This window comes from Podarcis melisellensis (genome assembly GCF_964234715.1).
Source record: "Podarcis melisellensis genome assembly, chromosome: 7".
Classification (NCBI taxonomy): domain Eukaryota; kingdom Metazoa; phylum Chordata; class Lepidosauria; order Squamata; family Lacertidae; genus Podarcis; species Podarcis melisellensis.
In genome coordinates, this window is record NC_138539.1 from 47,812,938 (window position 1) to 47,840,314 (window position 27,377).

Here is a 27,377-nt window from a genome sequence, read left to right on the forward strand (position 1 = left end):
CCAAAGCCTTCCATTGGCTTCCTTGGAGGCAGCTTTGCCCCTTCTTATGCATGGCTGGCAAAGTGCCATGACAGTAAGGATGCCTTGCTGAAAGTGACAAAGGCTCCTGTTATATTTCCTCTGCCCATGTCACATCACAAATCAAGGAGACTGGTAAGTTAGCTGCCTGAGGCTTCTGACCATCAGATTAATACTCACCATCACAGTTACACAGGTAATGTAGCTTGCCTGAAAATGTTATAAAGAACTGCATTTCAGAGCAAATGGATTAAAAGCCAAGTCCTACACATTTTATCAAGGAACGTGCAGAGTCATTTGTTTCCTGGTAGATGTTCTTCTAGGAGTTGAATTCTACAAGAGATAGCTCTTGGACAATAATAAACAGCACAAGTGCAGTTCATCTCATTAGCTCATTCAGATGTAATACTAAGCCATGGTTTGGTACTACGTGCATTATCGTCTTCCAAAGCAACTACTCTATTCCGAACCTAAAAATGGTAAGCGTAATGCTGGTGGTCAACAAAAGAGGTTCAAAAACTCTTTCAGGGCAAATCTAAAAAAATGTATTATAAACACTGACAACTGGGAAACACTGACCTGCAAGTGCTCCAATTGGAGAACAGCCTTTACCAAAGGTGTCATGAACTTTGAAGACACTCAAACTCAGGGCGAAAGGGAGAAACACGCTAAGAGAAAGGCACGCTTGGCAAAGCCTCACCATGAGCAACTCCCGCCCGGAAACCTATATCCCCACTGTGGAAGGACGTGTGGATCCAGAATTGGCCTCCACAGTAACTTATAGACTCACTTTTAAAACTGTGTTTATGGAAAACAACCTTACTTGGCTACTAGTGATCACCAAAGAAGACGACTACATGCATCAGCTACAGCAAGACTCAAGCTTGTGCACTTGTTCCTCATTCCTGTCTTTTCTTCTTCTGCCATGATTACTGTGAGAGTAAGGTAAAGGTAAATGACCCCTGGACGGTTAGGTCCAGTCAAAGGCAACTATGGGGTGCGGCGCTCATCTCACTTTCAGGCCAAGGGAGCTGACATTTGTCCACAGGCAGCTTTCTGGGTCATGTGGCCAACATGACTAAACCACTTCTGGTGCAACAGAACCACCATGATGGAAGCTAGAGCACACGGAAACGCTGTTTACCTTCCCACCGTAGCAGTACCTATTTATCTACTTGCACTGGCATGCTTTCGAACTGCTATGTTGGCAGAAACTGGGACAGAGCAGCGGTTTAGACCACAGTGGCACCCATGTCCCCTTTGAGAGTAATAACTGTTAGAATTCCTGCTCCGTGATTGCAGTCATAGGATTGTTGTCTATCACATGATGGTGTATGTTTTGACTCCACAGAGTGGGAAGTGACGGAGGCAGGATGTTTGTGTTATTGTGTTCTGTGAAATGGGACTATTGTCATTTGTTCTTTCTCTTTACTGTCTGATGCTAGAGAGAGAGGGAGCCATGTTGCAGTGCTCCATGTGTGTTTATAAGTAAAGATTAACCAAAATGCTTAGTTGCTGCGGTTTGTTACACAAACTGTGAACACTCTGCGGATCCCTAAGTGTAATGATGTCTGTTGGCATCGGTCGCTGTGATGTTCGGGCTGAAGAAAGCCTTTGAAACTCCTGAACGACCAGGAGGGAGAGAACATGCCAGTCAGGCATGTGTCTCTACCAGGGTCCTACTGGAGTATAGGATGAGCTCCTGACAAAAACATCTTGTGTGGGGAGATAATTGTGCGTTGTATTCAAACCCTTATACCCAGGGAACATTCTTTCCCACAGATCTACAGGAAAGGTTCTTTACATGTGTATAAAATGTGGTAATGTGTCCAATGACATCTGCTGTTGTGTCACACCACACCCAATGGTATGAATGAAATCTGGCCTGACAAGACAGTATATCAATCAAAAAGCCTCAGTTCCTCAACACAGCAGGCAATGCAGTGTAAAAGGAATCTTGGAAACTGGGAGAGAAAGGCTAGCATTATAACCAAGAAAGCTACCACAATAATCTCTTTGTCTGAATGCACCTTTAGTTCCATGATAGAAGAAAAGCAGGATGCATATGTAGTAAATAAATGAATGCTGTGTAGTGTTGTGTGGCAGATTTGTGGATTAGATGGAAACACCCAAATACTGTACATGTTGTATGACAGATCCAAGTATGTAGATGCACAACAAAGAAATTTCTAATTGATTAACGTAAACAAATTTACTTGGTTTAAACACCTTATAATGTTGGTTCCAAAAATGTTAAGAATTATGACAAGGGCAATTAATGTTGATAAAAATATCCTATAAATATTTTGTTTAAGTTTCATAGCCTGCTATTAATGAAACATGATTATGAATATCATAAGCACATTTCTGATTAAGTGCAGCTGAATGAAATGGTTTTTGCCCCTGGTAAGCATAATTTGTTTAAAAATTATGTTTCGCTAGCAGCCAAGTTTTAAAACCTATATGATCATAAAGCAGGATTTGGTTGTCCATAAACATTGAGTCTTGGTTGTATAAATATTATACTAATAAGCAGAATTTAGAATCATATAGTAATATTGCACTGGGTTTAGTACACATTCAGTGTACTATTACTGTATTCATTTTAATTGCCTGGGAGAAAAATAAGCACTCTTCTTAATATAAGACCATAAAAGCTTCCTATAAAAGAATGTTACAAATGCAAAAGGAGGACCTTCTCTAGTTTCCTACTAAAATACTGTCCGTGAAACTAAATAAATTGTATCACAATGAAATGATTATATACTTTATAGAAGTAATTTTAGTTTTCTTTATATACAGTATGTTCAAACCGGGGGTGGGGAGCATAACATCAGGCTGGAATTAACTTTATTCTAAACTATAGTGTGTGTTTTAAAGTGAGATATAAATGTGAAATTACTGGACTTACAGATCACATGTAGTCCAAATTGATGAGGCACCCAAAGAACATACAGGATCTTTACTGCAGCTTAATTAGGCAATTTATTTTCAGAGGCATTTGTATTAGGGTAGGTGGTTGACAATAACTTGTTTGTCCATTCTAGTCCTTTGAATCTGTGGTACTGTGTCTCCCTCTTCAGTACATGCATTCAATCACATTCACTCTTGATGGACATGTTGAGGGGAAAGTACATGATACATGGGGTACCACAGGTTGAATGTTCTCCCATGTCACAAAAATTCATTGCTTGTAGAAAAGAAAATGTCAGGAAGAATATAGGTGCCCAATCGTCTCCTAACCTTATAATATGGGAAGGTTTTATGAAGAGGTATGACCTTCCCCAGCTGTGTTCTGAAAGGACTTTCTTGATAGTATGGGGCATAGCTGTAGACCGTCCCTTATTTGGCGGGAAAGTCCCTTATCCCAGCGCCATGTCCCACTGCTGTCCCTTATTGATGATGTCCCTTAAATTTCCCGGGTTTCAAAGGAATCAGCGCCTCTCCCTCCCTCCCTGCCGGCCAGGGAGGACGGAGGCTCCAACTGTGTTGCTTGGCTGCGTTGCTCACCCAATAAGGGGTTTAAGAACGACTGGGGGGTGGAGCTTGCATGCCTTGTGCCGATCAAATCGGCCGCGTTGCCTGGGGACTCGCCTTTGCACAGCGCTTCCCAGCGGAGAGGTGATGGTGGTTTTCCTTGCTGCATCCCCTTTGCTGGGTTGCTGCTCTGTGAGAACCACCACTTGAGGTTTTCTTTTGGCTGCTGGCTGGGCTTTCTGCCTTTGGCTCGGAGGGGCTCAGATGTTGAACATACCTGTGCTCTGAAAATCCCTTATTTTGGCTGCTGGTCCCTTATTTCCAAATCTGTAAGTTGACAGCTATGGTATGGGGGGATCTGTAAGGGTGTGGGCCAGGGTAAAATGAAATAGCAAACACAATTCAGACTTTCCATATTCACATTTGTGAGATATTGGTGTGATGGCCTACCATACAGCTAACCAGATGCGGAGGGAAAATCCACTCTAGTTTCTGTTTACCTTCTTAGACTGCTGTAGTGAGCTAACCTTTCAGAAAATTAAATTGTGTAATCTTTTGGTACCTCAACCAGTTGAAAGAGTTTAGCGTTATTTATCAGTACTCATTGGCTAAGCCGTATCATTAAATAAGGTAATGACAGTGGTCCCGCAGTGTTATCAGGCACTGGCTTTTAATATTGGTTGATCAGCTCTTCTGCTTTCATCTTTAAAAGGAAACAGAGGCTGAGACCAAGTCCATAACTGGTACTGAACTTAGGGCTTTGGGGATAAAGGCTGCACATACACGGCATAGCACAACACAACACATACACCCTCCCCAAGAATACACGGAACTGTAGTATTTTAAGGGGTCCTGGGAACTGCATGCATGCTGGCAAAATGGGAAATCATTGGCCTAGAAGAGATTTTCAGATTTGTTCTTCCTCATTCATTTTTTTTAAAAAATAGATATTTAAAGGCAATAAAATGATAACTGTTCAGAAAGGAAATCAGCATATCCTACTACCTTGTAATACTCACACATCTTAACATTCAAGGTTTCTTTTATCAAGCTAATCCAGGGAATCCTATCCATTTATTATCATTTTTTGGCATTTTGGAGTTATGTTCTCTAAATTATTTCCACGCTATAGCTCTTTAAGGTTGATTGCACATGTTGGATTAAGAGGAATTTTAAGTATCATATTCTTCGTTGTTGAGTAGCATTAATTGGTGACATTTCTTCTTCCGGCATAGATTCATGCTACCATGCAGTCTTCTCTCTTGAATTCAAACAAATCAATAGAGTGACAATCCCTTCTAGTTTTTTTTTGGGGGGGGGGAGTATTGCTGCAATCCTAATGCTGCTTTGCCCCATTTTCTTTTGTCTGCTCTCCACCTTTGTGCTCTCCTTGGTTAGAATGATGCCTCTGCTGTAGTTGAATGCCTTAGACCAGCACACTTCTAGCTATGTTCTGCAGGGAACTTAACTACTACACAACTCCTGTGCACTCTGAAGACATAAGAGAATATCTAGCTGGGTAGACTCTCTAATTGTGCTATTCCTAATCTGTGCAGAAGGATAATTACTAGAAGCTAGTGTTTCTTATAGATTTGCATTTTCAGCACTGCACCTGGAATGCACTTGGGGTGAACTGGCACTGACATAAGTGTGAAATGAAAAATACATGCCTGCACTCCCATATTTCCCCCCCATTTACCAGTTCGATTCATGCTCCTTTCAAGCCCAAGGAAGAAAATAGTAAGAACACATGCTTGTCTGTCTTTGGAACTCTCTAGAATTAGCCTGTCAAGTAATGTAAAACTAATGTGTGGTTGTAAAAAATATCACCAGCATTTTCCTTGCTACTGGCTGATGGCTAAGTAGATTTGGGAATGAAAAGGGGTTATTATAAAGTGAGTACTGAATAGCTAGGTATGTCATGTTAAACAAGCAACAAAAATGTCTCACAAATTTGGAATATAATTTTGTTTATATTCATAAGTTTATTTTTTTAAAAATACATATTTTCCATTGTGGAGAAATAGGCAAGCAATCTAAGAAGTTTGAGAGCAACACTGAATAATAAATTCATTCCTATTAGAAATATTTTAAAATTTAAATACTGTGTGTCACCCTCTAAAATACAGCTATAAAATGTCAGTGTATATGGTTCAAATTTAAGCTATATTGTTGTCTGGATAATTTTGACTGATGGAAAACAAAAGAAGGAAAAGTGTTTAGGTTTATGAAGGGAATTATTGACAGATTCAGTAAACAGTATCAGCAGCACAATCCTAACCATGTCTCATAACCATCCTAACATAGGATGTGAATACATGCAACAGGCTTGTGCACAGAAAAATATAAGAAGATGGTTCCACGTTGTATTTTTTAAAAAAATGTGGCTTAAGTATACAATTTATGAGGCTATGCTTTTTGGTGTTCGTCTTGAATGCTCACTCAAAAGCTTTATGTTTGCTCAAGAGTAATAGAGATGTTCATCAAGCTGATGTTTCAAACTTGGTTATAGATTTCCAGGAAAAACAACAAAGAGTTGTGGCGCTCTAATAACAAACAAGTTTATTATGGCAATAGTTTTTGTGGCTCTCAAATGTGCAGGGAGTCTCCATGGGCACAGGAGCCTCCTTGATGGAGATAATTCCCCTTCAACTCAGGCATTATGAAACAGTAGCCCAACTACCCTCTTTTATGTGTTTACTTTGCATGCAGTACAAAATGCCTGAAGAGGGCTAGTGGAACAAACATCATATTCGTGGAACAAACATCATATTGTAATGCTCTGACCTATTTTCCCATGCAGGAATCAATATTCATGAAACTTTATTACTTTGTGCAGATGTGGCCAGCTAAATAACATTGCTTCCTCCCCCTCTCCCCATCACTACAGACTAGGTAAAGGTAAAGGTACCCCTGCCCGTACGGGCCAGTCTTGCCAGACTCTGGGGTTGTGCGCCCATCTCACTCAAGAGGCCAGGGTCCAGCGCTGTCCGAAGACACTTCCGGGTCACGTGGCCAGCGTGACATCGCTGCTCTGGCGAGCCAGAGCTGCACACGGAAACGCCGTTTACCTTCCCGCTAGAAAGCGGTCCCTATTTATCTACTTGCACCCGAGGGTGCTTTCGAACTGCTAGGTTGGCAGGCGCTGGGACCGAACAACGGGAGCGCACCCCGCTGCGGGGATTCGAACCGCCGACCTTTCGATCGGCAAGCCCTAGGCGCTGAGGCTTTAATCCACAGCGCCACCCACATCCCCTACAGACTAGGAAGGGGCAAATGAAACGGAAGCTGTTGCTCACCACGATACATGAAAAAGGTAGAGAAGCACAGCCTACTCTCTATTCTACCAATTTGTGCCCGGATCCCCCCCCCAAAAAATTAATAAATTCCATCCTCTTGTTTGCCCCCTGTGATTGTGGCAATTAATTGAAGGAACCATTTCGCAACATTTCTATAGAAGTTTACTGGTGAAGTACAGTACTGTTTAACTTTGGTGTATTGTGAATGTGCAAGTTATTACATCAGTACAGTGGTACCTCGGGTTACATACGCTTCAGGTTACAGACTCCGCTAACTCAGAAATAGTACCTCGGGTTATGAACTTTGCTTCAGGATGAGAACAGAAATCACGTGGCAGCGGCGGCGGCAGCGGGAGGCCCCATTAGCTAAAGTGGTACCTCAGGTTAAGAACAATTTGGACCTCCAGAATGAATGAAGTTCTTAACCCGAGGTACCACTGTACTGGCCTTCTGAAACACTGATTAGGTGTTTATTATTTATTTATTTATTTATTTATCTATTTATTTATTTATTTTTAAAAAAACAGTAACAAGGGACTCTCCAGGAACTTGTAACATGATTAACTGATCAGGATTTTTTTCCCCCCTCAGATGACAGTCCTACCTCTTTTCTTTAAAGCTTATTTGCTCCCATACTTTCCAGTTTTGGAGAGCACGGCTTCCATTTGTTTGTTTAAAGGGAAACCAGGTAGTCTAGCAAAAGTGCTAGTTCTGCCATTTGGCCAAATGGGTTATTGCGCAAGCTGTATGAATGCAGCTGGTGCTTTCGAGTGCACTGAATGAATATACTCAAGCTCCGAAAAACCCTCTGGCTACAATCCAATGCAATGTTAAGCGTGCTTCAGCATATCGATTTCAAAGGGCTTACACATGCTTAATGGTTGTGTTAGATTGTTGCCTCTGTGTGGAAGCATGCTAAGATTTAAATCTCTTGCTCTGAAAAAAAAATGGCAATATTCAACGTCTGGATCTGAACCCCAAATAATGCTTTCTCAGACATGATCAGATTTTATGTCAATCTGAGTGCACATCTCCACAAATAGCCTCTTCAGTTTTGCTGTTTCGTATGTCTTGCATGCACCTACTTTGCTTCTGAAAGCTGTCAGAATGTTGAAACCAAACATTTTTCAAAAGCCAGGCAACTAACCTGTTCCTGGGAGCATTGGGAAGGTGCTCTGAAGAAAGGGGAAACGGTGTGGCCGAGAATACTGGAGCAGCCCTTTACAGGAATGTAAAAGAAAGAAAATGGAAATCTTGTCTCTTTAGGCTAAGTTCTGCTTACATTTGTGCTGTTAGGGAAGCATGTTGGCATGACAAGAATATGCAACAGCCCACCTCCTATCTGCTTAGTGAAGTGTAGTGATATGTTATGTCAGGCAGATGTGTCCTGCTGACATCTGACTTTTACATGAACAGTGAAGCTAAAGGTTCCTTTGTAATGTACAGTGAAAGAACACAAATAACAATTGCTACTTGTACTGCAAAAACATTTTTGTTTAATGCACCATAGAGGTTTAATGCACCATAGAGGCTCAGTCTTTTTAGAGTATTTTGCATTGCATCCCGTATCTTATATCAGAATCTCAAAGGAGTTGTCATGCTGCAGATGTAAAGCATGTTCTAAACTTTTATCAACTTACTAATGAGTATCAGGTGCCACACAAGGGTAAATTTGTTTAAAAATGGGATGAAAAGTAGGTTGTGTTAGGTTATCTAAATGAATGACCCTCTCTTGTTCGTTTAATTCCCTCCAATTTTTATATAACACCCTTTAACAACAAAAAGGTCCAAATACATGTTTAAATAATGTTTTACTGTTTTAATGTAAAGCAGTATGAATTCATATGAATTCTGAACAGGTAACAGTTAAAAATACAAGTCCATTTAATTCCGCAATGCCTGCAGAATGTCTACTATGTTAATCTTTAACATCTCTGCATGATATGAATTAAATCTACTAGTTATCCACTATCTACAACTCCCCCACCATTAAAGACCCAGTTTGGGGTGGAAATGGATTGTGAGCTTTAAAGCCTTGTTTTGTATGCCAAGTTGATCAAACTTGAGACACACAATTCAGTGATCTTTTATTTGCAAAAGGACAATCCAGGGATACCAGGATAAAGATCCAGATCAAAAATGTAGGTTCAAAGGTTTAATTGCTATCCATATATTAGAATAGGGGTGTTATCTCTCTACTCAATAATAATCCTGGAAATGGGAGAATAGAAATGGGAGTGAATGAATTATCCTGCCTTCTTCTGCTCCAGAGGGTAGGACTGGAACCAATGGCTTCAAGCTACAATAAAGGAGATTCTGACTAAGTATCAGGAAGAACTTTCTGATAGTAAGAGTTGTTTGACAGTGGGACAAACTCCCTCAGAAGGTGGTGGACTCTCCTTCATTGGAGGTTTTTAAGCAGAGGTTAGATGGTCATCTTTCATGGATGCTTTAGCTGAGATTCCTGTTTGGACTAGATGATCCTTGGGATCCCTTCCAACTCTACAGTTCTGCTTCAGCTTTTGATTGACTCTTCTTTAGGTTAAATCATAATGTCCATATCCAAAGTTTCAGCCTACTATTCCTCAGTTTGCAGGACCGGCACTATTACCTAAGAGGAAAAAGAAAGTAATTTAATATAGTTGAAGAATCTGCAAAGCCCTACAAAAGCCCTTTTCCAATAGCACTGCATTGGAAAGATCATTACTTTGTCTTCCTTTAGTGATTAGTGCCTTTGTGACAGCAGCTGCCAACTCACCAATATAGACCCTCATTTTAGTTCTGTTTGTGTGTCTAGCAGCCAACACTAAGCAAAAGCATAAAGACTGCCATGCTGAACAAACCTGGAAGCAAATAATCAATAATGACTCCCCATTTAGAAAGGCCATTCCATATACATTCTCACCATTTGGTAGAAATTTTGCTAGTAGCTGAGCTTTAGATCTTTAGTTCTTTATGTTGTTCAGTGCAGGAATTAACTACTTTGGTTGGGAAAAGTTCACTGAACTGGTTGAAAAATCTCTGAACTAATTGCCAGATGATCTGAATATGGATTAAGTTAATTTTGCTGTATAACTTAAAATGATTTCTAGTTCATCTTCACATTCCTTCCCTACCACCACAACAGAAGGCTCAGATTCTTAGCTTTATTTTTAAAAAATAGTCAATCATGCATTTGTAAAGAAAGTTAGAAAGCAAAAAGTGGCAGCAACCTTCTAAGTCAGATTCAGAGATGTTCTGTTGCTAAGGATGTGTTCTTACTTAATAACTATTGCTAAAGAATAAGAAGAAAGGTATTCCTTTTATCTTCCCTGCTGAACAGACTTGCTCTCTTCCAAGAGAAACAGCTTGTAGCAAGCTATAGGAATAAAGTGCAGGTTTAGGAATAGAGTGAATGATGCCTTCCCTCTATAATAGCTGCATGGAAGGCAGAAATTAAACATGGTAAACCTTCTCTGGTATGGAGATGCAATTATGGAACATGTAATCTATTTATCAGATACCTTATAATTTGCATGTAACTCCTGATTTTTTATTTTTTATTTTTACCCTAACTTTAGCAAAACAATTCTTAACTTTCTGAATATTGGAAAAAATGTGGAGGATTAACTGAGAGAACAAACTTTAAGTGGAACTGATTTTTGTTCTATGTGTATATAACCCTGCTGTTCATAAGGATGGCTGCTTTCTGAATCAAACAGCCACGTTTGTGTATCTCCAGCAGCAACAGTGCTGATGAAGAGTAGGGACTAACAGGAAGGTGAGGTCCCCTGAGCACATATTGCCCAAGGCAACATTCCCTTGCAATGCACTGTATCCAACTGCATAAGAACTGTATAATAAAATAAATAAAACAACCCTTCAGATGTCAAGGAGATAAAGAACTACATAACTTTTAGAAGACATCTGAAGGCAGCCCTGTATTGGGAAGTTTTTAATGTTTGATGTTTTATTATGTTTCAATATATGCTGTGAGCCTCCCAGAGTGGCTGGGGAAACCCAGCCAGATGGGCGAGGTATAAAATTATTATTATTATTATTATTATTATTATTATTATTATTATTATTCTGTTTCAAAATGCATCTGCAACCTTTGATGAACAAGGCAGCTGGAAGTGGGGGAGAATCCCTTGCAGCATGAGCATTGCTCCCATCTCAAGTTTTTTTATTATCAGTGACAGGATCCTAAAATTACACCTAAACGTCTCTCACAGGTTCTGAAATTGAGTTTCTGAAAAAGCAAGGTAGCTGTAATAGGAGGTAAAGTATGAAGTTCCAGAGAAATTAGCTGTGAATTGAACCTGCAGTGGAAATTGATCCTATCAGTCAGTTTTTGCTCTATATTCTCTGAAAAACACTGGTGAATGTGGAAGACACCGGGATTACTGATTAAATGGGATGCTCAAGTGCCAGGGGCTGGAACTGGATGCCCCTAAGGTCGTGAGCCGCAACTGTCAGACTTCACTTCACTGCTTGATACCTAGTGTGAACTGGCAGAAAGAGAGCAGTGTGAAAAATGCTGCAGGTACTATCAGGGGAATCGCAAAGAAGTATCACACTAAGCTTCAGGCATGAGAGACGCTGCTCTCTTTAGAAAAGTAATCCTGCCCTCTTACCATGAACCACTGGGCACAGATAGGCCATATGATTCATGCCGTTCAGGGCCAACTATAGTAACTCAGCGTGCTGCAGTCCAGTGACTGTCAAGCAGTTGCAAAATGGTAAGGGTCTTATCTTTATAATCCCAACCCCCCCCCCTGAACTATACCAAGTGAGGAGAAAATAAATGTGGTGTTTCTGAAAACATAATTAATTACCCTATTACCAAAGCCTGTGAGATTTATGTGTAGCATACAAAACGGTTGCTGTGGCATGTAAACTGCTTTTGGCAGGACTGGTTCCCCCCCCCCCCAAGCCTAATGAATGTGGTCTGCATTGTGATTAGCACTGCTAAATTGCACTTTCCTTGTTACTAAGCTGATAAATCATTAAAGCTTGATTATTTTGAGGCATTGGCCCACTGCATGCAGAGAATAATTAGCATTACCTGATGCAAACAAATATTGCATCAGGGTTTCTGCTTTGCAAAGTTTTGCTGTAGTCTTTGTGGTTCTATCAGAAACATTGAACAGTTGGGCTCAACTATGACGCCATACTGTGGAAACAGCTTATTTCTCAGATCTCTAGCTTATTCCCCGCCACACAGACACACACTTTTTTAAAAATTAGAAATTGCTCATAAATGACTTTTTTGTGTTTCTTGAAAATTTCATTGTCTCATTGGGACATTTTTTTATTAAGAGCTAGGTGTAGTATTGTGGTTCAGAGACTTATCTTCAAATCAGGTAATCCCTAGTTCTGACATCACCTCTGTCTCGCTAGGTGATTTTAGGTAATTCACTAGTCTGTCTTTGGCAAACTACTTTATCCCAGTCCCTACATTCCTGCAATATGGGATAACAAAGTCGTTGTAAGAATTAAAATTAAATAATGCATATGAAAGTGCTTTGAGCACATGAAAGCACACCACAGATGTTAAGTGTTATCCATATTAGTTTGATTCCAATGATATGGTTGGAAGGCTCACGATACAGAAACCTTGCTAAAACTAAGCAAGTCTGAATCTGGAAAGTACTTGAATAGTAGACTGTCTGCGGGGCAGGAATCATTCATCTGGACTAAAGACTATTTATGCAACCCCATATAAATAAGTGACAAACTAAGGATTTGAACCACATATTTCAGTTACAAAATGGAAGAATATGCCTTTAGTGAATTCCATCTTTTTAGAAAATGTCACCTTCTGTGGATTAAGGATATTGCTAGGGTTCATTAGTTAACCAATGGAAACTTCTTCTTTTTTAGCTGAACAAAACTAAGCAGTTCTATGGCAGCGAATAAAAATATGAAGCACAAATGAAAGTGGGAGGTGTTTGGCTTGTTACTGCAAGCCCATGTGAGCTCAAGATGTTTAATATGCATGCAGATTATTCTTACCTATATGGATTTTATTCATTTCAATGGAAGAAACAGAATTCTTTTGAACACATAAATCTATTGAAAATAATGGGTTAAGCCATGTACAAAAGATTTGCTAGTGTATCTCTGAGTGTGCATGGATATCTGGATTGGTGCAAATTTATATGCTAGGTTATTTTGGGGGAGGTAATGGGACTATGGGGATGTTTAGGTAACAATAAGAGGGGAAAGCAGTTCAGTTTCTTTGGCTTAGTGCTTAGAGCAGCAAGGCAAGTCCTTACAATTCTTCACCCTTTTCCAACCTCCCAGAACAAAGAGCCTGCATCTACTTCAATAAACAACTCCTTCACATACATCTCCATTAGACACCACAGGCAGGTTGACAGTGCTAATCTCATATCTCTAGCATCTAATGCCAGCCCATGCAGCATCATTCTCTTCCTCGGTCTGCTGCTAACCACAGAGAACGAGCATCCAAGGAAGATCCCCTTCTCCACATTTCACTGTGAGTCTGACCCATGGCCCTTGCCCATCTCTTCGCTCACGGCCTACACAGCACGACTGTCTTCAAACACGCTTCAAACACCACAGGGACACTACCATTCTGTCATAGGGCATGAGCTGCTGTAGAAATTCTTCTGCACTTAGAATGGATTAGAACTAGTGCTCAGAACCAGTATTTTAATGAAATCTTGTTTTTAGGGTTGGTAGCTGAGTAAAGGGGATCAGAGTCGGGCAGAAGAATAGAGGTGATAGGGATAAGACGAAGATGGGGGTACTCTCATGTATGAGTCTGCTCTTCCATGGATTTTCTGCCATCAAGCACTAAGTGCTAGGATTTCTGTAAACATCTGCAGAACTTGCTTGCAGCGGATAAGTGAGAGCCAGAACGGACAGCAGAAGTTTAGAAGGGCCTGTGGTCAAAAAGTTTGATGTAATTAGAACAGTGAGACTCTTAATGAAAGCATGAACCATGGGTTTGAAGGCTATATAGTTTGTGATTTTAGTGCCTTTTCCTGCAAACTTAAGATAAAATGCAAAATATCTTTGAACAATGTTGCAAGCTTGCAGGGAATTATTAGAAGCCAGAAGTGATGGAATCTTGTGGCAAGTGTTTAGAACATTCTTGGTTAAGACATGTTGATTAATAAACATGAGCCGGCAGATGCATATTAATCTGTTTATGTATAAGAGATTTCTAGCTCATTAAAACTCTTCTTGGCATTTCAACAAGCGAAGCAGTAGATAAAGCTACTCATTGTCTTTTATCTTGTTGAGGACTCTCATATGAAATAAAAATCAGATTACAGCTAAATTTGTATAATAGCTATACTGATGACAGACTTCTTTTACCAGATATGTAAGGAACCCATAATATAATATGATGGAAGTTTTTTCTTGAGTTTCCAATTGCTTTGGACAGTATAGATAGAAACAATCTTTTGCATTTCATGGCAGTAGTTTGGGGTCAGGTCTCTAGGCACATAACAGGGAATGGAAGGATCCATCAGTTTTGTTTTGTTCTGGTTTTCATTTTTCCAATCTCAAATTCCGCTCATAACATTTCTGCAGCAATTTGCAAAAAAGTTTTTTTTAAAAAAATCTCCCTGAAAATTCATCAGTATTTTACTGTGAATTTCTCCCAATAACTACATCTTTGTGTGCAGCTTTGACTAATGTGCATGCTTTTGCAAGCAGTTGACTCTAATATACATGTTATTATTTTTTCATGTTATTTTCACAAATATATTGATTTTTTTATGTACACTTCCCTGTTATGTATGCATTTTTGTTAACATTGGTTGGTTGCAGAGCTGCATCACAAAATTCAGATGAGTGATTTTCAAAGGATGTTGATTTGGTTCTCATATTGTTTAGGAAAGTGGGAGTGTGAATGATTCACCTTTAAATGTGAACTGTATTAAATTTCTTTTGCATCCCTAGTCATACAACTGTTCTCACCCCAAACTATGACTTTGTTATAGTAAAGCTAAACAGCTTTGTTGCTGTCTGTCTGCTGTTGGATTTGAGCCTGCGGAAAATTGTTAAGGTGTTTTGTGGGACATCTGGCTTGCCAGTAGTACATATGAAAAGGATCGAGGGGGGCTTGGTAGACCACAAGCTTTATATAAGTCAACAGTGGGATGCAGCAGCAAAAAAAAGCTAATTCTATTTTAAGGTGGATCAACAGAAGTATGTGTCCCAATCAAAGGAAGTCATCGTTCTGCTCTGTTCTACCTTGGTCAGACCACACCTAGAGTACTGTGTCTAGTTCTGGACACTGCAATGTAAGGATATTGACAAGATGTAGGGTGTGCAGAGTAGGGCACCCAAAATTATCAAGGGTCTAGAAACCAAGCCTCATGAGATATGGTTGAGGGAGTTGGGGATGTTTAAAAGAAAAGAGGAGATATATGATAGCCATTTTCAAATATCTAAAGGCCTATCACATGGAAGATGCAGCAAACTAGTTTTCTCCTGTTATTGAGGGTAGCAACTGAACCAGTTGCTTCATGTTACAAGAAAGGAGATTCTGACTAAACACCAGGAAGAACTTTCTGACAGTAAGACCTGCTTGACAGTGGAAGGGACTCTGGAAGGTGGCTGAGTCTCCTTCCTTGGGATTTTTTTAAAGCAGAGGCTGGATGGCCACCTGTCATAGCTGCTTTAGCTGAGATTCCTGCATTGCATGAGGTTGGCCTTGGGCTCCTTTCCAACGCTACAATTCTAATATTCCATGATTGGTACACCGTTTGCTTTGCATTCATAAAAGGAGCTGTTTCTAGTCTGTTAATACATTTTGTAATACATGTTGATGGAGGACTGGGACTAAACTCCTTCTTCCAACAAACTGCCAGTATCATTAACACTGACAGTGTCAGTCATTTGCCCAGCCACTATTCATATACAGGTTCAAGCCAGTATTCAAGCACAGACTCTGTAGATCAGAACCTATGTTCTTTTCTCCTTCCCTATACTTCTTAAAAATATCTTAACAGTATTTGCTTTCACTACCATACATCAGATACAAGCACTTGTATGAAAATGCATGTCTTAATTTTTACAGATCCTATGCGTGGTCCAAGAAAACTAGAAGTTGTCGATATCAAATCCCGGCAAATCACCATCACCTGGGAGCCGTTTGGCTACAATGTCACTCGTTGCCATAGGTACAATATCACCGTCCATTACCGCTACCAAGCTAGTGGACAAGAACAAGTCAGAGAAGAAGTGAGCTGGGACACAGACAATTCTCACCCTCAGCATACCATTACTAATCTGTCCCCATATACTAATGTCAGTGTCAAGCTGGTTCTTATGAATCCTGAAGGACGAAAAGAAAGCCAAGAAATTGTGGTACAAACGGATGAAGACGGTGAGTTTTTAATGGTTTGCTGAATGCATTAATATGCATAGACATGATTTTAGGGGTGCTTATGCAGTCCAGCAAAAACCATATAAGACATATGCATAACTGCATATAAGTGTGTTGAGGATTTGTTGGATAAAGGAAGCATAAAGATGAAGGATACTGAGGACTGACATGATTGTCAGGGACTAATGAGTGAAATGTAGTTTGCAGCATTACACGCAAACACATATTTTATGGGTTGGATCTAGCACGGCCAGTGCATAAGCCATTACTATTTAAAAACCTGAATGCAGCATTTACAGTGTGGAGCTCATGTTCTTATAGCGATAGAATCTAAATGCAACATTTTATTTCACAATACATATTCCTAAACATCCTTTTTTTTAATGCATTAGTTCCAAGTCCTGTACCACTTGAATCTATCCAGGGAAGTATGTTTGAGGAGAAAATCTTCCTTCAGTGGAGGGAGCCAGTGCAAACATATGGTGTGATCACCCTATATGAGGTATGTAAAACCACTTGTCCTGCATTCTTGGTGTAATCTAGTTCAGCATCGTGTTCTCACAGTGGCTGAACAGTTGCCTGTGGCAAACCAGCAAGCAGGATTTGAGCACAAGAGCACTCTCCCCACCCCACCCCCACCCCATGATTTCCAGCAACTGGTATACAGAAGCATTGCTGCCTCCAGCTGTGGGGCAGAGCATAGCCATTGTGGCTAATAGCCAGTGATAGCCCACACCTCCATGAATTTGTCTAATTCTGTTTCAAAGCTATCCAATTTGGTAGCCATTGCTGCCTCCTGTGGGAACATCTTCCATAGTGGTTCTCCAAGTGTTGGGTGAAGTACTTCCTTTTATCTGTCCTAAATCTTCCATCATTCAACTTCATAAGATGTCCACGAGTTCTAGTCTTGTAAGAGAAGGAGGGGATCAGTACCTTTCATAACTGAAGGTCTAAATAAAGTTGCAGTGTTATACTGCTTATGTATCACATGTCTTTCCTTCCTTCCCACCCCCAGTGTCACCACCCCCCCCCCCCCACAATTCCCTCATGTAATAAATTTTGGCTAGTACAAGACAACACTCTGTTATTAGTAAATCATTGCATTTTAAAGCCTGTAATATTATCCAGTCTAGTTATGTAGTTCAGTATTTGAATGCTACTAAAAGTATCTACTAGGGGCTATAACTCAGGAGTAAAAACAGGAGTGAGAATGTAATACTGAATACTACTGAATTTCTGCAAACCTTTTGTAATAAGAAAAAGCAGGTCCCATTAAATGAAACACACTTGCTTTTAAGAATGCAATTTCAACAAAATTATATGTTGTTAGTTTTACATACAAATCCCAGCATTCCATGCTATAGGGAACCTGGCACTAAATATCTTTCAAAAATATTAACAAAGGAATGCATTTATTATGCTGTTGGACCATAATCACTGTCAAACATCTCACCTGACTAAACTACCCTTATATTTATTCTTTCCTTTCATTTTCAGAAAGCATTGTTGAAATGCTTGGCCCCAAGACATAAAAGAAAATATCTAATTTGGTATTATTAAGCTTTTAGTGCTGTCTTGCTGTTGAAATAGTTGTGAAAGGATAATTTATTATGAAAAGATATGTATTATGAAAACTAACTAGTTTAACTAATTGCAGTTTCATAAGTAATCAGAAGATGATTGGTCTTGTCATTTGTTTTTTATATTTGGCCACGTAAGGCCTTTCAAAGAACTGAAAGGAGGTGTCTTCCTCTCCCATCATCCCCTTCTTTGTGGTGCTTGCTTCTGTTTTTGGTGTTTATGTGTAGTCTGATACAAAATGATGAATGTGTTTGGACCTGGGCTACAAACCAGCCCACGCTTCAGACAATGATTATCTGTGCCATCTTTTCCCCATACATCTCATCATAGTCTCAAAACTACTCTGTATTTTCTTTTTCAGAGGCTTGGTTTATATTCTTCCTATAGGGTTGTAGCTTTTATGTTCTCCAGAACTCTTTATCAAGGTAGATTGTAAACAGTGGGGGAAGACAAAAAAAGGTGGCGTTAAAGCCACTTGTGCTTGCGTTTGGTAAGAATTTTCGGTAGAGCATGAGACTCTTAATCTCAGAGTCGTGGATTCAAGCCCCACGCTGGGTGAAAGACTTATGCATTGCAAGGGGTGAGGCTAGATTATCCTCGTGGCCCCTTCTAACTCTGCAAGCCTGTGATCCTGTGAAATAGTGGAGTGCAGGAGGAGGTAGCGTACATTCAGATCACCCTATTTCAGGTGCTATATGGGTTTTAGGTTGTAAAGAAGCTTCTTGGAAAGGAATGGCTGATTTCTCATCTTTTTAAATACAAAAAGCTGCTGTTGCTGAGGTTTGTTTGCATACTTAGGCCAAATATACAGGAAGGCGGGACCAAAGCAGCAGATAGTGTGGTGGGGCTTCTGCACTTAAACAATCTCCCTCTGGATTTTCTAACTGCTACATACTGGAAGCAGTGAGGTCGGCATAGTGGAAACACGCAAGCAAGGGTGCTGGACTGGCTTCACCAGCACACGGCATCAATCTCACTATGGCCTCACCCTCACTCACTCCTTCCTGGTATGCAGCAGGTGACCAGTGCAGCCTCATCCTGCTGTCAGCTTCTGGAATAAAGAGAAAGTCTGACATTTATGTCTGGTTATAATAAGCAACAATGGCTGCATTTGTCAAATGGATTACAGTGGTACCTCGTGTTACAGACGCTTCAGGTTACAGATGCTTCAGGTTACAGACTCCGCTAACCCAGACATAGTACCTCGGGTTAAGAACTTTGCTTCAGGATGAGAACAGAAATTGTGCAGCAGCGGGAGGCCCCATTAGCTAAAGTGGTGATTCAGGTTAAGAACAGTTTCAGGTTAAGAACGGACCTCCAGAACGAATTATGTTCTTAACCCGAGGTACCACTGTAATCACATCCATCTGAATACCTGAGTGTTGGTACTAAAAACATGTTGATTACTGTACTTAACACAACAGGTGTATGTTCTGAAGTAAAATATTTCACCATAAGACCATGTTGGCCCTTCGCATATAAAAGCCCTTGTGCATGATGGCACAGAGAAGCACAATGACTTACGTTGCATGTTCCTGGCATGTAGTTGTCCCACCAAGGCAGCAGTGAACCGGCCCTGTAAACATGTGGAGGTTTCCACCATAGAAGGGAGATAAGGAGGAGAGAAACAGAAACATAGGTGAACTAGGGCCACATTTATTGATTTAGTAGCTCTGAAGTGGTGGCAACAATTCAGGAAGCTAACTGTAACACAGCAACTGTGGGTTAAAAATCCTATAGATAAGTGCCACTATTGCTCAGTCCACAGGAATCCACATTGTTTCAAGCATGAAACTCATTTGTGTGGCATCCAAAAACATTGTGTATTGTCTTTTAAAACCTATACTCTATTCTGAATTAAATTTCCATTTTGCTAGTAACCTTTTATAATCTCAGAGGTCAAAACTGAGAGCTTCTGTAAATTAAGAGCTTACACAGGGTCAGTGCTGAGTTGAAGTTAATTTAACCTGTAATTGACCTATGCAGAATTGGTTTCAGTAGTGCTTGTGTGATTCAAGTTGCAATACCATGTGTTCTGATCTTTAAAACTGCAGTATTAAAGACCTACCATGCTGTGTTGTGAGGATGATATTTACTTCAAAGCACTTGGGATACTAAATACTCTGGGATACTTAGTTCCAATTTAATGGGACTTAGTCATAGGTAAAGTGTGGTTTGGATTGCAGCCTAAAAGTGTCACAGAAGAGAGCAAAAGCAAGCCACATACGACTAAGAACACCATCCAGATATTGCTTTGTAATCATTTTTTAAAAATAAATGTTGAATAAGAAATTAGATTTCTTCAAATGGGGAGAAAATGTGGTCATTAGTACTCTACGGTTTTAGAAGAACGTCCTAGATTTGCCTTCTCCTCAGAGTTCCAAGTAAAGCTCTTTCTATGTTGTTTCTGGTATAATAATTATTGTCATCGTTATCATAATAGCAACATTGTGTCCTTTATGGAGAATTTGCTTGAATTTCACCTTATTTCACAAGCAGAGAATACTTTTCAGTGGAAGCAGAAATTTGGGGCAGGCTACTAAAAACATGGCTATAACTCTTGTCGTTTTAAGTCAATGTTTATTTGTATTTTTTGTGCAAGACCAACATTAATGCACTTCCTCCTAAAAGAATTACAACATGAAAACCAATGAATTAAAGGTATTAGCTTAAGTCTGAATCATAGCCGTTATAGTTGTCATTTAGGTGCCTCTAAGTCCTTGTATCTATAAAAGTGATAACTCATAACAGTTTTGTCTGAGCCTGTGTTCCTTCATTGGATTCCGGATTTGAAGCATATAAGGGAGTAAGATAACTTATCATAAAATGTCTGACAGTGCACACATCAGAAGGGTTTATTGGATAAAAATGCAATCTTTGTACAACTGCTGAAGATATTTTATAACTTTGTTTTTCTTTTTTAGATCACCTACAAGGCTGTCAGCTCCTTTGACCCAGAAATAGATTTATCCAACCAAAGTGGACGTGTTTTAAAGCATGGGAATGAAACACACTACTTATTTTTTGGGTTGTATCCTGGGACTACTTACTCGTTCACTATAAGAGCCAGTACAGCCAAAGGCTTTGGGCTTCCTGTTACAAGTCAGTTCACCACAAAGATCTCAGGTATTAGTTAAAGCCAAACAACTTTTCTCATTTGAACTAGATAACCATTACTTTAATTTACATATAATTTTGCAGCAGTTATATAGTATGGGTGCAGTGTAAAATACCTATCTTTTCTGAACAATTTAAATGTTGTGTTTATAATTTCTTGAAAATTCATAAAAACCTCTGTTAAAAAAATGGCATTTAAACATTTTCTGTTAAAAAGCCTATCTATCTATCTATCTATCTATCTATCTATCTATCTATCTATCTATATCCCTCAATCCGCAAACCTATTTGGGGATGTATATGATTATTACTTGCTTTTATGCACCTTAAGAAGGTTAAACTTGGGACATTTGTATAGCAACCCTGCAATGTAATCCATTACTTTTCTACCCAATTGCAAGTTGGCCTGAGTGTAGCATGCACCACTGTTTGGTTTAGTTCACTCTTCTACCCCTGCTGCTGAAAGGGATAGTAGCTGCAAGTCAGAGATGGGTCAGTTCAGATTCTCATCTTTCAGATTTACTAAACAATAGTCACGTCTTCTTTGTCTTCTTTGTCTTTGACCTCCTTACAGGCCAAACCAAACACTCATTAGCATCTAGAAGTCCCATGCACTACTGATTAGTAAGTTCAAATGTGTGGTTGCTTTTACATGATGGCCTAGTGTAGTGCAGCAGATATACTAGTTCAAGGTTTCCCAAACATGGGTCTCCAGCTAGCTGACCGCTGGTCCTCCCTGCTATCTAGGGATGATGGGAGTTGTAGTCCAAGAGCAGTTGGAGACCCAAGTTTGGGAGACCCTGTACTAGTTGGTTATGGCATGTCAGATCCAGCTTCAAATTGCAATTTAGCCACAAGCTAACTGACTGGTCTTGGTTACTTATGTCTTCATTCATTATCTAGTTATGGTGATACAGTAAGGATGATAAAAATCTGGTGGTGAAGGCTGTTAATAAGACAATGGTAATAATTGAATACCATATTTAGTTTATTTTGTTGCATAGCAGACCAACACATGATATAAAACTTGCTGCAGTTCATGAGACTAATATTACACACGAACATACGTTTTGAGTGTTCAGTCAGCAGAAAAATGCCCTAATAAAGGTATAATATGTACCAGTTTATAGCTTAACTTGTTATTGATGAGCTACCCTATTAACTAAATGCATAGCAATTATTTTATCATAGTTTGTGCACACAAGGACTGCTCTAAAATAGTATCTGCCCTTGAGAAGGTTTTTTTAAAAACAAGATTTTAAAGATCATAGAAAAGCTGCACATTAAAGAAGTCTGCTTCCTCTGCTCTTGTTTTTCTAGCACCGTCTATGCCACCTTATGAACTGGAAACACCTTTAAATCAGACAGACAGTACTGTTACTGTTACACTGAAACCTGCACAGAGCAGAGGAGCTCCAGTCAGGTATGATGGTATTGGGGAAGCTTTACAAAATTAAAATTAAATCTATTAATTTATTGACAGCATTTCCTGGTGACTTTTTTTCTAACTTAGCAATCTGTGTTTAAATCCATATTTGTGTTATCTCTAATTCAATTAAATAAGGAACAAGAAAGAAAGTCCTTTGATATGGAGTGTTTAGGAATTGTGTAGAGGATTTCAAAGCTTAGTCTTTGAAAATAAGGAACAAAGCTGCAATGTTGTTGTGTGGGTGGCTTCTTCTATAAGGTAATTGCTTACTGCAGTGTTATGAGTTCAAGGGTACATCATTATTTTTATCCTCTACTACTATGTTTTCAATAAGAACTCCTGTGGGCTTAATCATCATTATTTCAGGTAATCAGCTGAGACAATTTAGGAGATTTAAAAACTAAAATCTGTCATCATCAAGACAAAAAGAATATATATATATATATACACACACACACATACACTTGTAACAAAACAAAACAAAAATCTTGCTAGTCCAGAATTTACAGCTACTTCACTTGGGAACTAATGTAGCATGGTGACTAAGAGGCTGAGCTATGAATCAGTATATTCTTGTTCTCACCTTTATGACAAATTCACTATGGTCTTGGGCAAGCCAGCCTCTCATCAAAATGGGGATAATAATATCAACTTGTATTATAGGCTTTGTGTAAGGGTTACAGCAAAATAAATACATCAAGCATTTTGCAAAGTCAAAATAATGATTAAGTTTCTCTATAACAGTGTCTATATACGAGCAGAACAGAATTCTATTTGCACAACAAGTGTTCCTCTTGTCCTTCCACTCACACACTCCCAGTGTGCCCTCAATCCAAAGGGGAGGTTGTAGTGAGCAGAATATTACTATTTATTATATATTATTATTATTATTATTACTAGTAGTAATTAAGCAGTTTCCAACTTGCTTTTCATTATCAAGTAGAAGATCCATGTAAATACTTACAGAAAAGGAAATAAAATAGTTGTCATTTGCCAGAGCCAGTACATGTGCCAATTATGTGTACTCAAGCTCTATATATGCTCATTTGTCTTTTTGATGTCAAGTAAAATTACCAGATGGTATTCAGGATGCCACACAGCTAAAGTTCACATTGCCATAGTAAGGAGAAGGAAACATCAATCCAAAATCACTGCCCAGCTGTATTGTGTTTCTTCTTTGCTAATTAGCAATTTATGTTTGGAGCTGTGGGCTAACTTGCTTCAGCTGACCTCCTTCCCACGTTCAGGGTGTTGAAAATGAAATAAGAAGCTGTGGGTTCAGTTGCAGGTGAAGAGTCATGGAGACTAACTAGTTCTGAGAAACATTTTGTTCCCAATTAGGTACTATGTAAGTATGTGATTTTAATTCTCATACTCATCATTGACTTGTGAAATATGGTGTTTATTTGCATATGGTTTGTCCTGCATTTATTTTCCTTGACAAAATGCAGCTTCAGAGCTCCAGATTCATTTAACAGGTCCTGCACGACAGGGCTTTCCCCTTTGTCCTCTCCCAACTTGCCCTTGCCCAAACTCACATCATCCCTAGCTAACAGGACCAGTGGTCAGGGATGATGGGAGTCGTAGTCCCAAATCATCTGGTGGGCCGAGTTTGCCTATGGCTGGGTTGGAAGAACCCCAGAAAAGTGCCTAGGGGGAGGAGAGTGGAGGTGGTTCCATCAGGCAAGCAAACAGCTTGTGCTGATGGAGCAATCTCCTTAGCGCTATGTTAAATGTTTCCTAGGGCTGCAAACTAAAGCGGAAGGCCTACACAGGTTCTCCTCAAAATGATTTTTTTTTTCTCCTATAAATAAATAGCTGCCCAGGTTTTTTGTGACACGTGGTTGCATGTAAATTAGGTGAAAGACTGGCACTTAGGCAAGACCAATGGATTCAAGTTGCAAGAAAGGAGATTCTGACTAAACATTAGGAAGAACTTTCTCACAGTAAGAACTGTTTGATGCTGGAATGGACTCCCTCAGGAGGTTATGGACTCTCCTTCATTGGAGGTTTTTAAGCAGAGGCAATCTGTCGTGGATGCTTTAGTTGAGATTCCTACATTGCAGGGGGTTGGACAGGATGACTGTCAGGGTCCCTTCCACCTCTACAATTTTATGATTCTAAGACATGATTTCTTATCCTCAGGATCAAAAGTAAAAACTTTTTTTGTTATACTGTATACTGTTCTGAAATGTTTGCAACACACTTCATGCTCAGCACAAGTCTCATTGAAACGAACAGAAAGGAGACAAGAACACCATATTTGTGTTTGTTCAAAGTAAGAGAAGTACCCAATAGATGTTTTTCTTAATCTGTATTCATCGTAGGGTAGAAAAATGTAGCTGTACTTTATTTATGCACTTCACTAAGTGCAATGGCTGTCTATTGATTCTGCTGTAACCACCCAGCATGGTTAATGCAGATTCTTGGAACTGCGCTAAACTTTTCAGTGTAAATGATTGTTGTCGTTTTATTGATCAACACATCAGCTCTGTCACATAAAAATCTTTAATTCTTCTGATGGATAGAGGGAGAAAGGGAGAGAGAGAGTAAGCACAAATTCTAGCACATTACTGCCAAGGATTGCTTGTTTTACAGCTTTGCCACCTTTCCTCTTTACACTTGGGGCAAATATAGAATAAGAATCTGGCTTTCTATTTTAACCTTGTTTGGATCCAGTCCATTACAATTAGACTTGCAACTTATTCAATAAATTATTGCTAGGAAGCATGACTTGTTTAAATGAAGTCAAATTTATATAAATCTTCTGGAATCATTTGTTATCAGTTAATGAAAAGTGAACATAAATCCAGAAAACCAAATTGTCCATTAGATTTTGGAAGCATAGCTTCGTTGATTATTGCAATATTTATTAACAGAGATACAATATAGCCAAATAGCATGAAGTTATGAGACTGTAAAATCTATAATTTTGGGTAATTAGTTTTAGAAAGTGAATGAAATTAGACTCCTTTAATTTGATAATGCATTTATACATACTATTAAATTACAGTTCGGGTTTGTTTTTAGAATAATTTCAAAATATAGGCTTTCCTCCCTTTTTGAAACATCTAAACTTATCTGGACCCTTTGTTCTTTTCAGGAGTATATATTTTATCCTAAATTATTACTGTCAATTCATTGTTACGGTCATTTGACAATACTTATCCAACTCATACAAAATGCAAATGCATCTTAAAACAAAGGTTGAAGGGTTTCTTTGGAAATAATTATTCCAGAAAGGAAAGATTTTTAGTAGTATAATGCTAGAACCATAATATTTGACCCGTACTCTGTTGTTGGGTACTGGTACTTGAAGTTCGGTCAGATATCTAGTTTTTAGGTAGCCCTTCAGATCAACAATTCCATAAAACTGTAGCATAATTGAATTTTTTTAGAGCAGCCAAGAACCAGGTTGTGCTCTGCACTTGTAGTGCCTCCTCTTGTTGCTGCACACGCAGCACTGAAGTGACCTTTCTGGGGCACAAGTCTGGGCTGTGTGTATGGAGCTCCTGGGCTGCCCAGAGGACAAGACACCCCCCCCCCATCTCAGCCTCACTGATGTGGTCCAAGGGAAAATGCATTTGGCACCAACTGGGCTATAGGAGTTGGTGGAAAGAGGCATACAAGATGTCATTCAGCCTTCATAGGCACTCCACTCCAGATTTGTGTGGGGTTTACTCCTTACCTTTTCTTTTCCTTAAGAAAGTGCCTCCTGTATTGTTCCATAAATCTGGGTTCAAGGGTATGTGTCTGTTTCTAGTTTACCTCCCTTTCTCCCTGCCTTCACCAGATTCATTTCAGGAACTGAGCATTACACTGTGCCTGTTGTTTTGTAAGATATCCTTACATTGGCAGTGCACGTGACTCATATGATCTGCACCCACTGCAGCTTTACTCAGCTGTAACTAATGCACAGTGGACTTGTACAGTTGGCTCTCTTCTGTAGACTTTAATATGAAGCTTAACTGAACAGCAGGATATCCTCCTCAGATTGATATGGCAGTTCTGTAGGCATTTGCATGATTTTGGAAACTGTGTCACGTCCGTATCAAATTATCCTGTTCCGTAGCCTTCTTGATTTAAGAGACAAAAGTTGTAGTTTAGTGTTCCTATCTCTTTCCATGCCAGGATTGCACTTTTAGACAGTGCAGGCATATCTGTCAACTTCAGTGCTATTGCTCAATACTGAGTAATTGCCAGTTTGTGCAGGCTCACTGCTCAGGCGTGAGGGGAAAGACTTACTGAGTGATAACTGTCACACGTAGATGTAAATAATAGTAGTGAGATCTAGATTATAGCAGGCACTGTGTAGTGAAGGAGGTGGGCAACTTCCAGTTTCTAACACATATCTACGACTTCCCCTGATAAACAGTTTCAGGCAGTGCCTATCCATGTGGTAAAACTGTTCCTGGGTAGTAATACTGTAGGTTGTATATTACTGAATGCTCCTTGCCCAAATCACCAAATCCATGTACATAGAAAGTGAGGGAAGGCATGTAGGACCTTTCTTCCTGACATCATATTTACTATATACAATGAATCTTTTAATAATGAGGAGCATTTAGCTGTGAGATTCCCACCAACTACAGTGAGAAGTGACGCAGTCCTGTTAGACAGTGATACTATGTGTTGAGCTGTTTGTATAGCAGTAATAATTATTATTAGCATAAGGGCGGCTTCCAACAAAACACTAACATACAATAACCTATTAAACATTAAAAGCTTCCCTAAACAGGGCTGCCTTTAGATGTCTTCTAAAAGTTTGGTAGTTATTTTTTTCTTTGACATCGGGGGGGGGCATTCCACAGGGCGGGTGCCACTACCGAGAAGGCCCTCTGCCTGGTTCCCTGTAACTTGGCTTCTTCCACCGAGGGAACCGCCAGAAGGCCCTCGGCGCTGGACCCTCCCTCTTTTCCCCATGTGCCCCTCACATAAGCTCTGGGAGGTTGGGAGAACCATCAGAACAGCATGTTGGGTAGGAGAAGAGTGATGCTTCCATCTAGCCAGCAGAAATGCTTGTGCAGACAGAACAATTGTAATAGCACAGTGTTGAATCCCACACATTGATAGTGTTCTAAAGCATGGGTAGCCAACATGG

The 27,377-nt window shown here is 39.6% G+C and overlaps 1 protein-coding gene across 12 annotated transcripts in view; it reads left to right on the top strand.

Annotated features, from left to right (window-relative positions):
- The window catches only part of PTPRM (protein tyrosine phosphatase receptor type M), a 401,111-nt gene that overhangs the window by 188,922 nt on the left and 184,812 nt on the right, over window positions 1–27,377 (top strand). For all 12 annotated transcript variants that reach the window (XM_081917995.1, XM_081917993.1, XM_081917991.1 and 9 more), the window contains 4 exons: window positions 15,841–16,149; window positions 16,542–16,651; window positions 20,655–20,856; window positions 22,168–22,270. In XM_081917995.1, coding sequence (XP_081774121.1) covers window positions 15,841–16,149; window positions 16,542–16,651; window positions 20,655–20,856; window positions 22,168–22,270 — 724 coding nt within the window. The remainder of the gene's footprint in view (window positions 1–15,840; window positions 16,150–16,541; window positions 16,652–20,654; window positions 20,857–22,167; window positions 22,271–27,377) is intronic.